This window comes from Geotrypetes seraphini, chromosome 11, assembly GCF_902459505.1.
Source record: "Geotrypetes seraphini chromosome 11, aGeoSer1.1, whole genome shotgun sequence".
Classification (NCBI taxonomy): Eukaryota; Metazoa; Chordata; class Amphibia; order Gymnophiona; family Dermophiidae; genus Geotrypetes; species Geotrypetes seraphini.
Window position 1 is genome coordinate 57,930,272 of NC_047094.1, and position 19,669 is coordinate 57,949,940.

The following is a 19,669-nucleotide window of genomic DNA, read 5'->3' on the forward strand; positions in this document are numbered from 1 at the left end:
AACAAAAAATTGCTTTAGTTATTTCAGATGGTGATCTGTTCTTGACTCAAGAGAAAGATTTACAAAAGATTTCTAATAACGGGCGTGAATGATTCAAAAAATAGAATGTGCCTTACATATTTAGCGAAAAACAATTCACAAAGCTTTCAGGAGGAAACTTTGTGCGTTATAACATCAGGAGGAAGCTTTGTGAATTGTTTTTCGCTAAATATGTTCTGTAAATCATCGTTGGTTTCCTGAAGCAGGAACGAAACATGGCACGTCGGAACCTGGAATCTGCAAGCTATAATATAAGTTTGCTGTTAATATTTAAATTATAGGCGTACACAAGTAAACAAGTTTAGCCCTAGTGGCATATGACTATAAATTTATATATTTTAAGTCTTTTTCAATTCCTTTTTGAATATGCAATGATTGGGCAGTGAGGCAGTAGTGTCAGGGTCTTCCCCAGTTATTGCCTCCATGATTCTGAGCATACATTTAATAATAGTTTATGTATCACTGATACAGTACATTTATAAACACTATTAAGAGTGATTTTTTTCTGTATCTTCAAAATGGAAGGCTTTCCCCTTCCCAGTGTATTCTGGAATGCTCTGGGAGGGGCCTAAGACCCTGACTGGCTCAGGCACATAAAGCCACTTCCAGTGCACCTAAGGATGCATTGGGAAGGGGCAGGCCCACCATTTTGTACAGGTGGGCCTGCTGGTAGGAGGGAGTGGGCACCCCTCCCACTAAACTTCAATTGTAAGGTATGGAGAGGGGTTGGGGGGGGGGGGTCCTGACATGGGTGGAGAGCTTGACCTTGTGGCAGGAGAAAGTGGGCATCCCTCCTGCTGATTATTTTTTTTTTTTGAGGTGGGGTTGGGGTGGTGTGTGGGCTCGAGCAACTTTTAAAAAATTTTTATTTTAATGAGTTCAGCTGTTGTGCATATGTGAGACACGCACAACAGCTATGCTCATTAAAAAAAAAAAGCATGTTCAGCTGCTGAAGATCCCCAATCAGATGGACTGGCAGGACTCCCTGAAGGCACCCATCAGCAGCTTCGGGAAGTCCTGCTCGTTCAGCTGAATGCACATTCTCCTGCCCTGATCAGCTGAACTGGCAAGCAGGAAGAGCAGGGGCTGCTTTTTTGGGGGGGATAGGTAGGAGGAGCTGTGCTAGCGATTGCATGCTATTGTGCTGAATATCACTAGTAAAAGAAAGAAAGAAAAAAAAAAAAATTGCCCCCACCATGGTATATTTTTTACTGTGGTGTCTGGAGCTTTGTGCATCAGGGCCTACATCAGCCTTTTGATGTGCCAGACCTTATCAGCATCCTAGCAATCATGTCCTAGGGCAGGGGTGTCAAAGTCCCTCCTCGAGGGCCGCAATCCAGTCGGGTTTTCAGGATTTCCCCAATGAATATGCATGAGATCTATTTGAATGCACTGCTTTTATTGTATACTAATAGATCTCATGCATATTCATTGGGGAAATCCTGAAAACCCCACTGGATTGCGCCCTCGAGGAGGGACTTTGACGCCCCTGTCCTAGGGTCAATGCCCCCTAGCCTTACCTTGACTTCCTGCTCTGTTGCCATCATAACGCCCTCCCTGATAAACAAGCCAAAATCTTCAAAAAACTTGGCATATTTCTCAGGGTCCTTCTTGCTTTGATCCAATAAGAACTTTATCATCCTCTTCTCTAGCACATCCCGTAGTTTCCTAACATTTTGAGAAGGCAGAAAGTGAGAACAGCATTAGAATAACTAAAAACAAAATTGGTTAAAGGAAAATCAAAGTATTTGGGAAAAGGTTCTGGTAAAGTGTCCGATTTGAGGCAATTGATGTTCAAATGATTTTGCATGCAAATGAGTTTTGGAGAGTTCTGCCATAATCCCATCTGATCAGTTGCAGGAGAAAGCGACTGACACATGCGCAAAATTGCTATTTTGCAGGGATGCGTGAGTGTCAATCACAGGCTTTTAGTAGCGCATCATTGGCACACGTCAATAGGTTGCAAACGTCATAAGAGAGGAAGGGTAGAGAACTAACAACAAACCATGCAAATGTGAACATGCAAGATTTATATGCTTTTTTCTACATTGCTTCAGTGGAACATATGCAATCAGCAGCCCCAAACCAGCTGATATACACTTTTAACAGATGCGCATGAAACACTTTCTTTACACACGCATATACGTTGTTATATGGTCCCCAATCCCATAAAAAGTAGTTTTATTAACTTCAACAAAGAATCAGTGGCCCAGACCTGCCGGTAAATGCTTCTAACACATGCGTTTCAATGCTACTGGCAACTCTTGACCTGTCATTAGATTTAGATCGTTAAAGGCCGACTCTTCATGTTGTGCATCAATTGGAGTGATCATTTTTGATAAGCTCACTATAATCCATTTACTTACAATTACTGGAGGTTGCTACAAACCATGGAAAAGACCACGATTAGCCATTTCGGGAATCAACAGCTGAAATACTTTGAAGCTAAACCGGTTAAAACAGGTTTAATGTTGATCATTAAATGCACTGAGTTTTGAGCATATGGACCTCAATCTTACAAAACAATGTCCTTAGTGCTTGAAGAAAGGACTTTAACAGTTCCAAAAGCTTATAAGAACATAAGCAATGCCTCTGCTGGGTCAGACCTGAGATCCATCGCACCCAGCAGCCCGCTCAAGCGGCGGCCCAACAGGTCCAGGACCTGTGCAGTAATCCTCTATCTATACCCTTCTATCCCTTTTTCCAGCAGGAATTTGTCTAATCCTTTCTTGAACCCCAGTACCGTACTCTGCCCAATCACGTCCTCTGGAAGCGCATTCCAGGTGTCCACCACACGTTGGGTAAAAAAGAACTTCCTAGTATTTGTTTTGAATCCGTCTCCTATCAACTTTTCCGAGTGCCCTCTTGTTCTTTTATTATTCAAAAGTTTGAAGAATCTGTCCCTCTTTACTCTCTCTATGCCCTTCTTGATCTTGTAAGTCTCTATCATATCCCCTCTAAGTCTCCTCTTCTCCAGGGAAAAGAGACCCAGCTTCTCCAATCTCTCAGCATATGACAGGTTTTCCATCCCTTTTATCAGACGCGTCGCTCTCCTCTGAACCCTCTCTACTAACGCCATATCCTTCTTAAGGTACGGCGACCAATATTGGACGCAGTACTCCAAATGCGGGCGCACCATTGCCCGATACAATGGCAGGATAACCTCTTTCGTTCTGGCTGTAATACCCTTTTTGATTATACCAAGCATTCTATTCGCTCTCTTAGCGGCCGCTGCACACTGTGCCGTCGGCTTCATTGTCATGTCCACCAATACCCCCAAGTCCCTTTCCTGGGTACTCTTATTCAATAATATCCCTCCCATTGTATAGTTGTACATCGAGTTTCTGCTCCCCACATGTAATACCTTACATTTCTCAACGTTGAACTTCATCTACCATCTTGTCGCCCAATCTTCTAGTTTGTTCAAGTCCCTTTGCAATTCTTCACATTCCTCTGTAGTCCGAGCTCCATTAAATAGTTTAGTGTCGTCCGCAAATTTTATTATCTCGCACTTCGTCCCTGTTTCTAGATCATTTATGAAGATATTAAATAGTAGCGGCCCAAGCACCGAGCCCTGCGGGACACCACTCGTGACCCTCCTCCAGTCGGAGTAGTGGCCCTTCATTCCTACCCTTTGTTTTCTACCCTCCAACCAGTTTCTGATCCATCTATGTACGTCTCCTTCCACCCCATGGTTCTTTAGTTTCCGGAGTAGGCGTTCATGGGGCACCTTGTCAAAGGCTTTTTGGAAATCTAGATATATGATGTCAATGGGGTCTCCTTTGTCCATCTGTTTGTTAATCCCTTCGAAGAAGTGCAATAAGTTAGTTAGGCACGATGTCCCCCTGCAGAAACCATGTTGGCTGGTTATCAGAAGTCCGTTTCTTTCAAAATGTTCATCAATGTTTTCTTTTATCAGTGCTTCCGCCATTTTCCCAGGAACTGAAGTCAGGCTCACCGGTCTGTAGCTTCCCAGGTCACCTCTTGATCTCTTTTTAAAGATGGGCGTAACATTGGCTATCTTCCAATCCTCTGGGATCACGCCTGTTTTCAGGGATAGGTTGAAAATTTGCTGCAGTAGTTCTGCTATCTCCTCCTTTAGTTCCTTCAGAACCCTTGGATGGATTCCGTCTGGACTCGGAGATTTGTCAGTTTTTAGTTTTTCTATCTGCCTGCGCACATCTTCAAGGCTCACTTCCATGGATGTTAATTTTTCTGCTTGATTTCCATTGAAGAATTGCTCAGGTTCCGGTATGTTGGTTGTGTCTTCGTTTGTAAATACAGACGAAAAGAACATGTCAAGTCTTTCCGTGACCTCTTTCTCCTCCTTCACCACTCCCTTCCTATCACCGTCATCCAGCAGTCCCACCTCCTCCCTAGCCAGCTGCTTCCCTTTAACATATCTAAAGAACGGTTTGAAATTTCTTGTTTTCCTGGCTAGCCTCTCTTCATACTCTCTTTTGGCTTTTCGAACCACATGGTGACATTCTTTTTGATACTTCCTGTGCTCTTTCCAGATCCCCTCGGTTTTGTCCTTTTTCCATTTTCCGAATGAATTTTTCTTATTGCCTATCGCTTCCTTCACTATATTAGTTATCCACGCCGGGTCTTTTTGCACCCCTTTCTGAATCTGGGGATATACAGATTTTGCGCCTCATTCACCGTGTCCTTGAAAAAAGACCAGGTATGTTCTACCGTTTGACATTTTTGGGAAATGTTCCTAAGTTTCTTCCTTACCATTTCCCTCATTGCTTCGTAGTTTCCTTTCCTGAATTTAAAAGTTGTCGCTATGGTTCTCTTTCCTTTCGGTATTCCTACCTCAACCTTGAACTTGATCATATTATGATCACTGTTTCCTAACATATACAACAAACAAAGTAGACAACTTCATAATCAACATAGGCACAACCAGCCATAATTAACATAGGCATAGCCAGTGAGTACTGTGGTGTCTTTCCTGGAGGAAAAGTCTATAGTCTGTTATTGAGGCAGACATGAAGGAAGCTACTGCTTGCCCTGGATCAGTAGCATAGAATATTGCTACTATTTGGGTTTTACCAAGTACTTGTGACCTGGATTGGCTACTGTGAAGACAGGATACTGGGCTACATGGGCCATTGGTCTGACCCAGTAACTCTTTCTTATGTTCATATACCCATCAGATTAAGTACCTTCCTGATATTATCCCCCACATGATGCCCAGTTATAAATCCAGATTGATCAGGATAAATCAACCTGGGTACTAGTTCATGATCCTCTCCGCCAAAACCCTAGTAAAATTTTTTGTATCCCCCCCCCCAGCAACTAAATGGATCGATACAAGACACACGCTATAACAGGGGTAGGGAACTCCAGTCCTCGAGAGCCGTATTCCAGTCGGGTTTTCAGGATTTCCCCAATGAATATGCATTGAAAGCAGTGCATGCAAATAGATCTCATGCATATTCAATGGGGAAATCCTGAAAACCCGACTGGAATACGGCTCTTGAGGACCGGAGTTCCCTACCCCTGCGCTATAAGGTTTTTCCCCTCCTTTAATAGGACAGATACCCCTGCCAAACGCATAATGTAAGGCAATCTGTTGCCCTCTCACAGAAAATTGAAAAGGTGCAACATAGGTGGAATAAGCTCCTCCTCAAACTACTTATAAAAATTAGCCGTGAAACCATCTAATCCTGGAGACCTGCCTGGTTTCATAGTACACAGCACCTGCTGAATCTTTATCCTCGTTATGGGACAATTAAAACATATTGCATCATTGAGCGATACTCTGCCCACAGTCAAAGATTCTAAATAGCCATCGAGCTCCCTCTCTGTTTTCTCCCCCGGGGTGTAGAGATCTTTATAATATTGGGCAAACTTCTCTCTGATCTCTTGGTTACCATGCAAAAGCTGCCCAGTTCCAGATTGGATATGAAGGATATTATTCATAGTTTTCTTCGCCTTTAACCTATGGGCAACCACTCTATTAGCTTTATTACTGAACTCAAAATAATGCTGCCTCAACAATTTTAACTTTAACTCCAACTATGCAACATCCAAGTCCTTAAGTTTTTCCATGCCTCTTAAAGATCACTATATATATCCTGATTCCCTGGCTGATGTTTATGCATCCCCTCCAACTTATCAAGGGTGCTTGCCAACCACGCATACTCTTCCCTCCTTGTCCTCTTCCGTTAAGATGGCCATAGAGATAAGATGGCCCTTCATGGTAGCTTTCAAACCTTCCCACACTGCCTCTGGAGAAGCCCCTCCCCTAAAAGAAAATAATTTTCCAAGATAACACCAGAGCTGCTGGACCACCTCAGGGTCATCTAAAAGACCATCAATAAGCCTTCAGTATCAGACCTCCTGCTCAGCATTACTTCCTAACAAACCAACCCAAATGGGGCATGATCTGACCATGTCATGGATCCTATATGGGCCTCCACTACCCTGGACAACAAATCTCTCTCTAAGAAAATATAATCAATACAGGAGTATGAATGATGTACCTGGGAATAACAGGTATAATCTCTATCTAAGGGATGAAACCATCTTTTGACATCTACCACATTCAATTAATCAAGAAAACAATCAAAAGCTCTCCCCTACTTTTCTTATTGTACCCCCTATGGCTCCCTGTATTGTATAGGTGAGGTGTCCCTAGTTAGATTAGAATCCTTTGCAAAATAAGATGACCCTCTTTTTATTGTAACACTAATAGCAAACAGCTCCTTAGAAATATCCTCTGATGCTCATTTGGAGCATACAAATTCACTAGAGTATAATGTTCCCCATGGATATCTCCTATAACCACCATGAAGCGCCCCCCAGGATCCCTATGGGCACTCTGAACTTCAAATCTTACATCTTTTCCCACCAGAACACCAACTCCTCTTTTCTTCACTGTACCACCCATGGATACCCATATTTCGTACAGGGAACCTAGAAGCCCCCACAAATCATTCATGCACCCTCAATAAGTGGTTGCTTGCACAAAACAAACAGAGGCCTTAATCCTGACCACTTCTTAAAAAAAATAAAATAAAAAAAAAAGCCTTTCGTTTATGCGGTGATTTAAGCCCCCTACCATTATAGGAAATCATTCTGAAACCCTCATCCTTTATTCACAAATACCCAACTGGACCAATAACACATACAATCTGAAACCCTCATCCTTTATTCACAAATACCCAACTGGACCAATAACACATACAATCTGAAACCCTCATCCTTTATTCACAAATACCCAACTGGACCAATAACACATACAAGCCTCCACCCCCTCCCCCTCTCTAAAGCCTCTTCCAGATACGAGTGGGATCCAAACCTCTTCCCCATTCACACATAAGGAAGAACCCAACTGATATTCTAATCCCCACAGTCCTACATTCAGATAACAATTCCCCCATACACAAATCACCATAATGCCCCAAACACAAAGCAATCAACCCCACTCACACGCTCAGTCACCCTCATTATGCATACCCCACCTCAGCTCTTCGCAATCTCCCCCCCAAAACGTGCCTCCCTCATCCCCCCCCCTCTCAAAACATATAAGGGACATGAACTTCCCAGTAAATATAAGCCAAGTCCAGGACTGCTCCTGAAATATCACTGGACTAGTTCACCTTTTTTACGTTCTAACTTCTGCCAGTAAAAACCAGCCAGCCACTGTCCAATATCTCCTCTTGCTGACCCTGCTACCTCACCATTGGGAGCTCCACAACAGCCTCTTGCAACAGTTCTCTAGGTTCAGCAAAGGTGCCCACTTTATTATGGACACAATTCAGTGGCACTATGATCAATGGAGAGCCCTGCACAGGTGATTTAACCTGACGTGCTTTCAATATTGATCCCTTACTTTAAAGCAATGGTTCTCAACCCATTCCTCTCAAAGACACACCCAGTCAGGTATTCAGGATACCCACAATGAATATGTGTAAGATAGATTTGCATACAATGGAGGCAGTACATGCAAATCTCTCTGATGCACATTCATTTTAAATATCCTAAAAAAACTGTTTGACTGGGTGTGTGCCAAGGACTTGGTTGAGAATCCCTACCTTAACGAAATAAAAGAAAAATAATTTTGCAAATAGTAGTATCAAGAATTGTCAAATATGATTTCAGGATCCAGTGGTAAAATTCCAATTAACATTCACCAGATGGGACCTCTATCTATGCTTATAAAAGCGGGATTTCCCCCCAACACTAGTTATTTTATAAATGCAGTAAGCTGCTTAGAACATAAGAATTGCCGCTGCTGGGTCAGACCAGTGGTCCATTGTGCCCAGCAGTCCGCTCACGTGGCGGCCCTTAGGTCGAAGACCAGTGCCCTGAGTCTAGCCTTACCTGTGTACATTCTAGTTCAGCAGGAACTTGTCTAACTTTGTCTTGAATCCCTGGAAGGTGTTTTCCCCTATAACAGCTTCCGGAAGAGCGTTTCAGTTTTCTACCACTCTCTGGGTGAAGAAGAACTTCCTTATGTTTGTTTGGAATCTATCCCCTTTTAACTTTAGAGAGTGCCCTCTCGTTCTCTCTACCTTGGAGAGGGTGAACAATCTGTCTTTATCTACTAAGTCTATTCCCTTCATTATCTTGAATGTTTCGATCATGTCCCCTCTCAGTCTCCTCTTTTCAAGGGAGAAGAGGCCCAGTTTCTCTAATCTCTCACTGTACGGCAACTCCTCCAGTCCCTTAACCATTTTAGTCGCTCTTCTCTGAACCCTCTTGAGAAGTACCGTGTCCTTCTTCATGTACGGCAACCAGTGCTGGATGCAGTATTCCAGGTGGGGGCGTACCATGGCCTGGTATATAGCACAGTTACTTACCGTAACAGGTGTTATCCAGGGACAGCAGGCAGATATTCTTGACTGATGGGTGACGGCACCGACGGAGCCCCGGTACGGACAATTTTAGAGTGATTGCACTCTAAGAACTTTTTAGAAAGTTCTAGCTCGGCCGCACCGCGCACGCGCGAGTGCCTTCCCGCCCGACAGAGGCGCGCGGTCCCTCAGTTAGTATAAGCCAGCTAAGAAGCCAACCCGGGGAGGTGGGTGGGACGCAAGAATATCTGCCTGCTGTCCCTGGATAACACCTGTTACGGTAAGTAACTGTGCTTTATCCCAGGACAAGCAGGCAGCTATTCTTGACTGATGGGTGACCTCTAAGCTAACAAAAAGAGGGATGGAGGGAAGGTTGGCCATTAAGAAAACAAATTTTGTAATACAGATTGGCCGAAGTGACCATCCCTTCTGGAGAATGCATCCAGACAATAATGAGATGTAAAAGTGTGAACTGAGGACCAAGTAGCAGCTTTGCAGATTTCCTCAATAGGAGTGGAACGGAGGAAAGCTACAGATGCTGCCATTGCTCTGACTCGATGGGCCGTGACAGAACCTTCCAGTGTCAGTCCGGTCTGAGCATAACAGAAAGAAATGCACGCTGCTAGCCAATTAGACAACGTGCGTTTAGAAACAGGACGTCCCAATTTGTTCGGATCAAAGGACAGAAAAAGTTGGGGAACTGATCTGTGGGGTTTCGTACGCTGCAGATAGTAAGCAAGAGCCCTTTTACAATCCAAAGTATGCAGAGCTTGTTCCCCAGAATGAGAATGAGGTTTTGGAAAGAAAACCGGTAGAACAATGGATTGGTTGAGATGAAATTCCGAGACAACCTTGGGGAGAAACTTTGGATGTGTACGCAGAACCACCTTGTCATGATGAAAGACCGTAAAAGGTGGATCTGCAACCAGTGCATGAAGCTCACTGACTCTCCTGGCAGAGGTAAGAGCAATAAGGAAAAGTACCTTCCAAGTGAGAAATTTGAAAGGAGAAGTAGCTAAAGGTTCAAATGGAGGCTTCATTAAAGCTGAAAGAACCACATTGAGATCCCAAATAACCGGAGGGGCTTTAAGAGGTGGTTTCACATTGAAAAGCCCACGCATGAACCTGGATACCAGGGGATGAGCTGAAAGAAGTTTTCCATGGACTGGCTCATGAAAAGCTGCAATGGCACTGAGGTGGACCCTGATGGAAGAGGACTTCAGGCCAGAATCAGACAAAGAAAGAAGATAATCCAACAACGTCTCCACCGCTAGGGAAGTGGGATCAAGATGATGAAGAAGACACCAAGAAGAAAACCTCGTCCACTTTTGATGGTAACATTGTAGAGTGGCCGGTTTCCTGGAGGCATTCAGAATGGAACGAACGGGCTGAGATAAAAGAGTATCAGTCGAGTTCAGCCCGAGAGATACCAAGCCATCAGGTGTAGAGACTGGAGGTTGGGATGCAGAAGGGTTCCCTGCTGTTGCGTAAGCAGAGAAGGAAACAGAGGAAGAAGAAAAGGTTCCCTGGAACTGAGTTGAAGTAGAAGGGAGAACCAATGTTGCCTGGGCCACCTCGGAGCAATCAGAATCATGGTGGCTCGTTCCCTCTTGAGCTTGAACAAGGTTCTCAACATGAGAGGCAGAGGAGGGAAGGCATACAGGAACAGATTCGACCAGTCGAGGAGAAAAGCATCTGCTGTTAGACGGTGTGGAGAGTAAAGTCTGGAGCAGAATAGGGGCAGCTGATGATTGTGAGGAGCTGCAAAGAGGTCTATCTGAGGAGTGCCCCATTGATTGAAGATAGAGTGCAGAGTTACGGGATCGAGTGTCCACTCGTGAGGTTGGAGAATTCTGCTGAGTTTGTCCGCTAAGGAATTCTGTTTCCCTTGAATGTATATAGCTTTCAGGAAGAGATGATGATCTATGGCCCAAGTCCAGATCTTCTGGGCTTCCTGGCATAAAAGGCGAGAGCCTGTCCCACCCTGTTTGTTGATGTAGTACATCGCAACCTGATTGTCTGTGCACAACAGAAGGACCTGAGGAAAGAGAAGGTGTTGGAAGGCCTTGAGGGCGTAAAACATCGCTCTGAGTTCCAGGAAATTGATTTGATGTTTCCTCTCCTGGGCTGACCAAAGACCTTGAGTCTGGAACTCGTTCAAGTGAGCTCCCCATGCATACAGAGAGGCGTCGGTGGTGATGACTAGTTGATGAGGAGGCTGATGGAACAGAAGACCTCTGGATAGATTTGAGGATACCAACCACCATTGCAGAGACTGACGAAGAGATGATGTCACAGATATGTGTCGTGAGCAAGGGTCCGACGCTTGGGACCACTGGGTCGCAAGGGTCCATTGAGGAGTGCGCAGGTGAAGACGGGCATGAGGTGTGACATGAACTGTGGATGCCATGTGTCCCAAGAGCACCATCATTTGCCTTGCTGAGATGGACGGCAGAGGAAGTACCTGGTGACATAGAGACTGAAGGGTCTGAAGACGATTGGATGGCAGGAAAGCTCTCATGAGGAGTGTATCTAGGATCGCTCCAATGAATTGAAGTCTCTGAGTGGGAATGATATGGGATTTGGGTAGATTGATCTCGAATCCCAGAAGTTGTAGAAACTGGATGGTTTGGTTGGTGGCCAGAAGGACCGCTTGGGCAGAAGTGTCTTTGATCAACCAATCGTCCAGGTAAGGAAATACATGCAGGTGGTGAGAGCGTAGAAAAGCCGCCACCACAATGAGACATTTGGTGAATACCCTTGGTGGGAACTAGAAAGTAGCGGGAGTAGAATCCCTGCCCCTTTTGATCTAGAGGAACTTCCTCTATAGCGTTCAGAAGGAGGAGGGATTGGACCTCCTGAATAAGGAGGGCTGTCGGGTTTTGCGCATCGACTTACCCGACCTCATCGATACCGTGTCCGGAGAAGTTATCGGACGCACCGGTGCCGAAGTCTGCACCGATTGATGGTGAGCTCTCGGCTCCGGTGCAAGGACTGGCATCGATACCGATGAGGTTAGGTGAAGCGGTACCGAAACAGTGGAAGTGGATAATACGGGTTCCACAATCGGTACCGATACAGGTTGTTCAACAACCGGTACCGATGGCTCGGTGCGAACTGGCACCGGAAGGTTCGGTGTCATGATAGCAGGAAGGAGTCGTTCTAATTGCTCCTTCAGCTGCACCTGAAGGATGGCCGTAATGCGGTCATCGAGGGATGGCACCGGTACCGCTTTTTTCTTCTGCGGTACCTGCGGTGCCGCTCGACGCCCCGGAGATGAGGAGCCCGATGTCGAGGGACTCACCTCTATAGGGGCGGAACGCTTCCGCTGGCGTCGAACCGGCGGCAGGATTGGGCTCACTGCACTCGAGGCCGGAAGACGTTCCAGCGGGGAAGGCTTCTTAGCCGGCTTACCTGACTGTTGGGATGCCGGTGTGGAATCACGCGGCGTCGAAGACGAGGGTGCCGACTGAATCGGTGCCGAAGCCGGAGTCGAAGGAACGGGGTCGGACATCTCGGCACCGAACAACAATCGCTGTTGAATTAAGCGATTTTTTAAAGTTCGTTTTTTTCAAAGTAGCACAGCGGGTGCAAGAAGAGGCCTGATGCTCAGGACCCAAACACTGTAAACACCAGTTGTGTGGGTCCGTGAGAGATATAGGCCTAGCACACCGCTGGCACTTTTTAAAACCCGGTTGAGGGGGCATGAAAGGAAAAACGGCTTCCGCCAAATCGAAGGCCGAGGCTTCGATGGTGGCAGAAGGCCCCGCCGGGGAAAACCGAAAATTGAAGAAAAAAATGAAAGATTTTTTTTTTTTTTTTAAACAAAATAAAAGAAAGAAAAAAGGCAAATTAAGCCAAACGTTTACGCGAGCGGGAAGGCAAGTTAGGAAAATATTTCAACAGCCGTTGAAAACGCGTCTTCTTAGCTCCGCGGAAACTAAGAAACTGAGGGACCGCGCGCCTCTGTCGGGCGGGAAGGCACTCGCGCGTGCGCGGTGCGGCCGAGCTAGAACTTTCTAAAAAGTTCTTAGAGTGCAATCACTCTAAAATTGTCCGTACCGGGGCTCCGTCGGTGCCGTCACCCATCAGTCAAGAATAGCTGCCTGCTTGTCCTGGGATAAATATTGCACTGATGGGCTACATATTACTACAGCAGGAAAAAGAAACCTTGCAGAGAAATTTAGACAATATTTTTCTAGGCATTTAAACTAGAAGGTGGGGGTGGTGTATGTACGAAGGACAATTATAGAGACCACCCCCGGCAAAAGAAAAGATGTGATAGTAGTAAAGGCTGCAACATAAGCAATATCAGCAACTCATTTCTTAGTATTGCAACGGAAAGTGAAACAACACAAAAATCCATACAAAAAGGAGATTATCGCTGAAAAATAGCTGGAAAGCGATGACCACAAATGCTCGCAGTCTAAGCAACAAAGTTCATGATCTGCAAGCCCTGATATTAGAGGCAGATCTAGATATTGTTGCTATCACAGAGACATGGTTCAGTGAATCACATGGATGGGATGCAAACATACCGGGATATAATCTTTTTAGGAAGGACAGAGATAGTCATAAAGGTGGAGGAGTAGCTCTCTATGTAAAGATCAATATCCAAGCGACCAAAATGCAAGGGACCTGGGGAGAGGAAGAAGCGATATGGATTGCTCTGAAAAGAGAAGATGGAACTTCTATCTACGTGGGTGTAGTCTACAGACCTCCGACTCAATTGCAGCAAATTGATAAGGATCTGATTGTGGATATCCAAAAGTTTGGAAGGAAAGAGGAGGTTCTGCTGTTGGGAGATTTCAACCTGCCAGATGCGGACTGGAATGTTCCGTCTGCGGAATCGGAAAGAAGTAGGGAGATTGTGGATGCCTTTCAAGAGGCTCTGCTCAGACAAATGGTGACGGAACCCACAAGGGAAAAAGCGATATTGGATCTGGTCCTCACAAATGGAGAGAGTGTCTCTAATGTTCGAGTGGGTGCTCACCTGGGTAGTAGCGATCATCAAACGGTTTGGTTTGATATAACGGCTAAAGTGGAGAGCGGCCGCACGATACTTAAAGTCCTAGATTTCAAACGTACGGACTTTAATGCAATGGGAAAGTACCTGAAGAAAGAGCTGTTAGGATGGGAGGACATAAGAGAAGTGGAAAGACAGTGGTCTAAGCTGAAAGGAGCGATAAAAATGGCTACGGACCTTTATGTGAAGAAATCAATAAAAACAAGAGAAAAAGGAAGCCGATATGGTTCTCCAACCTAGTGGCTGAGAAAATAAAGGCGAAAGAGATGGCGTTCATGAAATATAAAAAACCCCAAGAAGAGGAGAGCAGAAAGGACTACAGGGTGAAACTGAAAGAAGCCAAGAGAGAGATACGTTTAGCAAAGGCACAGGCAAAAGAACAAATGGCTAAAAATGTAAAAAAGGGAGATAAAATTTTTTTCAGATATATTAGTGAAAGGAGGAAGATAAAAAATGGAATTGCTAGGCTAAAAGATGCTGGGAACAAATATGTGGAGAGTGATGAGGAGAAAGCAAATGTGCTAAACAAATACTTCTGTTCTGTGTTCACAGAAGAAAATCCTGGAGAAGGACCGAGATTGTCTGGCAAAGTTACATGAGAAAATGGAGTAGATTCTGCGCCGTTCACGGAGGAGGGTGTTTATGAGCAACTTGAAAAACTGAAGGTGGACAAAGCGATGGGACCAGACGGGATCCATCCCAGGATACTAAGGGAGCTCAGAGAGGTTCTGGCGAATCCTATTAAAGACTTGTTCAACAAATCTCTGGAGACGGGAGTGATTCCTGGGGATTGGAGGAGAGCGGATGTGGTCCCTATTCATAAAAGTGGTCACAGGAATGAAGCAGGAAACTACAGCCTCACTTCAGTTGTTGGAAAAATAATGGAAGTGTTGCTGAAAGAAAGGATAGTGTATTTCCTTGAATCTAATGGGTTACAGGATCCGAGGCAACATGGCTTTACAAAAGGTAAATTGTGCCAAACGAACCTGATTGAATTTTTTGATTGGGTGACCAGAGAGCTGGATCGAGGACATATGCTAGATGTAATTTACTTGGATTTCAGCAAAGCCTTTGATACAGTTCCTCATAGGAGGCTGTTGAACAAACTTGAAGGGCTGAAGTTAGGACCCAAAGTGGTGAACTGGGTCAGAAACTGGCTGTCAGACAAACGCCAGAGGGTGGTGGTTAATGGAAGTCGCTCGAAGGAAGGAAAGGTGACTAGTGGAGTCCCTCAGGGTTCAGTGCTGGGGCCAATCCTGTTCAATATGTATGTAAGTGACATTGCTGAAGGGTTAGAAGGAAAAGTGTGCCTTTTTGCAGATGATACCAAGATTTGTAACAGAGTAGACACCGAAGAGGGAGTGGAGAATATGAAAAAGGATCTGCAAAAGTTAGAGGAATGGTCTAATGCCTGGCAACTAAAATTCAATGCAAAGAAATGCAGAGTAATGCATTTGGGGATTAATAATAGGAAGGAACCGTATATGCTGGGAGGAGAGAAGCTGATATGCACGGACGGGGAGAGGGACCTTGGGGTGATAGTGTCCGAAGATCTAAAGGCGAAAAACAGTGTGACAAGGCAGTGGCTGCTTCCAGAAGGATTCTGGGCTGTATAAAGAGAGGCGTAGTCAGTAGAAGGAAGAAGGTGTTGATGCCTCTGTACAGGTCATTGGTGAGGCCCCACTTGGAGTATTGTGTTCAGTTTTGGAGACCGTATCTGGCGAAAGACGTAAGAAGACTTGAGGCGGTCCAGAGGAGGGCGACGAAAATGATAGGAGGCTTGCGCCAGAAGACGTATGAGGAGAGACTGGAAGCCCTGAATATGTATACCCTAGAGGAAAGGAGAGACAGGGGAGATATGATTCAGATGTTCAAATACTTAAAGGGTATTAACATAGAACAAAATCTTTTCCAGAGAAAGGAAAATGGTAAAACCAGAGGACATAATTTGAGGTTGAGGGGTGGTAGATTCAGGGGCAATGTTAGGAAATTCTACTTTACGGAGAGGGTGGTGGATGCCTGGAATGCGCTCCCGAGAGAGGTGGTGGAGAGTAAAACTGTGACTGAGTTCAAAGAAGCGTGGGATGAACACAGAAGATTTAGAATCAGAAAATAATATTAAATATTGAACTAGGCCAGTTACTGGGCAGACTTGCACGGTCTGTGTCTGTGTATGGCCGTTTGATGGAGGATGGGCAGGGGAGGGCTTCAATGGCTGGGAGGGTGTAGATGGGCTGGAGTAAGTCTTAACACAGATTTCGGCAGTTGGAACCCAAGCACAGTACCAGGTAAAGCTTAGGATTCTTGCCCAGAAATAGCTAAGAAGAAAAAATTTAAAAAATTTAAATTGAATCAGGTTGGGCAGACTGGATGGACCATTCGGGTCTTTATCTGCCGTCATCTACTATGTTACTATGGTACAGCGGCATGATAACCTTCTCTGATCTGTTTGTGATCCCCTTCTTAATCATTCCTAGCATTCTGTTCGCCCTTTTCACTGCGCATTGCGCAGACGGCTTCATTGACTTGTCGACCAGCACTCCCAATCTCTTTCCTGTGGGGTCTCTCCAAGTACTACATCAGACATCCTGTATTCGTGTATAAGATTTTTCTTACCGACATGCATCACCTTACACTTATCCATGTTAAACCCCGTTTGCCATGTTGCCCCATTTCTCGAGCGTGTTTATGTCACATTGCAGGTCTTCGCAATCTTTCTAGAAGATAACACAAGCTTTCTGGGAGATGGTTACTCGCCCTTCTTTTGGGTTATCTGCTCTTTCACCACCCTCTCTAACCAACCTATGCCCACATCTCTAATCTCTCATTTACATCTGAACCGCGGTCCGGTTTGACGTTTCTGTCAGACTTGGGAACATTTCTGGATGGACCTTACTCCCCATGCTCGAAGTAGATTACTTATTTTGTGAAGATGATCACAGGCTACCTGCAATGCTACTGGATTTTATTCTCTTATGTGCCGGGGGGGGAGAAGGGTAGAAAGGGGATGGGTGGGGACTGGTTTGTGCACATGTAAGAGAATTTGGTGTACCTATTTGTATAATGTTTCTTGCACTTTGTTGGAAATTTGATAAAAAAATATTTAAACATAACCTCTCATTTAAGATCCCCTCTCTTAGTAAGACAATCTAAGAGAGAGACACACACAGGTATTTGTGACCTAGATTGGCCACTGCTGGAAATAGGATACTACTGTAGACTTGAAGAATCTTTGGTCTGTCCCAGTATGGTGATGCTTATGTACTTATGTAGCCCCTGCCACAGGGAGAAAGAGGAAAGAGATATTTGCTTCTTATAAGACAGTGATAGAACATGTTTCTCTACAAGAATGATGAAGATAGTATGTATCAACTGGAGTACAGCATGAGAATATATTTCCTACAAAAACGTGATACACAGAATGTAGCCCCACACTCTCCACAGTAAAACATGTTCCTTGAAGCAAAACATAGTCATTTATTAGGATTTGATACACTGCCTTATTTGCATTGCATATCAAAGCAGTTTACAAGGTTAATAGCAGTAAAAGAAACAAACTTAATAAAATAATTCCACACTGCCACAGTACATCATACAGTACATAAAATAATTCCTCACTGCCACAGTACATCAAATGCCTCTGCCCATCAAGCTGTTTTGAAGATGTTCCCCAGGATTCCTTGCAGCACTACTATCAGCTCACCTGATGAGGGCACTTTCCTGTAGCAGCTCCCGACTCAAGTTCAAGGGAATGTCCTCACTGTCCACTACCCCTGGAATAAATCCAATGCAATAGTATTAAAAGGATAAATGGCACACATCTCCCTTCCCTTCAGAATGGTCCACAATGACTTGCTTCATTTTCCTCCAAGTACAGGCCAACTGAATTTTGGCCCTCAAGTGTAAATGTCCATCCCACTATTTGTCAAGTATGTGCATAAACTAGTCAATTTTTTAACCTGTATGTGTATATTTGTTTGCTTCACCCAATTCCACCCTTGTGAATGCCCAACTGCAAAGTATGTGTCACTATTTCAAAGCATACACTTCTACGCTGGTCATTTATGCATTAATTCATTAATAAATCACTTAACACACTTTACTGCTTCAAGTACATACACCCTTATAAAATTTCACAGATAAGTTATATATTTAAAATTAGGCTGGCTAAACAGTACGCCTACTTTAAATGAATAGACCAACATGGACACCATTTAGATACATACTTAGTGACACTAGGTAAATGGATAGCACCAAAGAATAAAATTAAGTGCTGGTATTTAACTTTATACATTGGTCAGCCTGGCTGAATATTGAGCCCCTAAACATAAATAAAAATTGTTGCTCTTTCATAGGCAACTGTGAGGTTTCATAGGCAACTGCAAGAGTTTTATAATCCCGTCTTCAAATTCTAAAGAAACATTCCTTAAAAACTTATATTTTAGTATCAATGACTGGATACTTCTAGAATTTCCAGTGGTAAAGAGATAGGTGTAGGGCTTGTCTAACTACTACTAGTAGCCCAAGAGCAACTAATTAGGAAAGAAAGTTTTCAGGATTCATTTTACCCAGGTGTACCAATGCAGCCAGATAAGAGTTGTTCAAAAACCATCTACCCTTAATCTAGCTCAGTGTTTCTCAACTCAGTCCTGGAATACCCCCTTGTCAGTCAGGTTTTCAGGATATCCACAATGAATATGCATACACTGCCTCCATTATATGCAAATTTCTTTCATGCATATTCATTGTGGATATCCTGAAAACCTGACTGACAAGGGGGTACTCCAGGACTGAGTTGCGAAACACTGAACTAGCTCTTAGCACCAAGGAGGTTCCACAATGTATGTTGTATAGGTCAGGGAGGAAATAATGCAGACTCTGCTTTTTCAGATCCACATGCATTTTTTTCCATCAAAAATAACTGCATTAAAAAGCAGATGCAAACTTTAATGGAAACATTTTACTAATAGGTAATATGTAGAAATAAAACAAAAACAAAGGAATAAAATACCTTTTTTTATTGGACTAACTTAATGGATACCAACTTTTTGTGTCATTAGACCCTCCTTTTTTGTTTATTATTTTTTTTTTAGAATTACAGTGGTACCTTGGATTACGAGCATAATCCGTTCCAGGAGCATGCTCGTAATCCAAAATGCTTGTTTATCAAAGCGAGTTTCCCCATAGGAAATAATGGAAACTCGCTTTGATACGTTCCCCCCCCACGAGAACCGGAATTGCTCCCCCCGAAGGCCCCCCTGCGATCCGGCACCCTCCACCCCGCGATTGGGCACCCCCCCTGCGATTGGGCACCCCCCCGCCCCTTCATACCATCATCTGGGCACCGGCATGTCCTGTGCTTGGTGCCAATGCCCGAAGATCGGCCTCCTCTTCTGCTGGGCCTTGAGCATCTGCGTGAGTTCGTAGCGTGGGCGGTGCCCAATCGCGTCGGGGGGTGTGTGCCCAATCGCGTCGGGGGGTGTGTGCCCAATCGCGTCGGGGGGGGGGGGGTGCTCAATCGCATCGGGGGGGTGCCGGATCGCGGGGGGAGGGTGCCGGATTGTGGGGGGGGGGGCGCTCGTAAATCGAGCCATGCTCGTGCAAAACACTCGCAAACCGAGGTACCACTGTATATTTAACCCAATTGTTGTCAGCCTCCTATTTCCCTAAATGTATTATTGTAATTTGTATTAATTGTTATGTTTGTTTGTCTTTTATTTTAACCTAACTCTTTAACTTATATAAATCGCATTGGATTTGGAGTATGTGAGTAAATCAAAGAATTTAAATAAAA

The 19,669-nt window shown here is 44.5% G+C and overlaps 1 protein-coding gene across 3 annotated transcripts in view; it reads right to left on the reverse strand.

Moving 5' to 3' along the window:
- Positions 1 to 19,669, reverse strand: part of TRAP1 (TNF receptor associated protein 1) — a 197,591-nt gene that overhangs the window by 29,863 nt on the left and 148,059 nt on the right. For all 3 annotated transcript variants that reach the window (XR_004541110.1, XM_033963644.1, XM_033963646.1), the window contains exons 11-12: positions 17,579 to 17,648; positions 1,560 to 1,707 (exon numbers count right to left, since the gene is read on the reverse strand). Coding sequence is in view for 2 of the 3 variants with exons in the window: in XM_033963644.1 (XP_033819535.1) it covers positions 1,560 to 1,707; positions 17,579 to 17,648 (218 nt within the window). In the remaining variant the exon portion in view is untranslated. The remainder of the gene's footprint in view (positions 1 to 1,559; positions 1,708 to 17,578; positions 17,649 to 19,669) is intronic.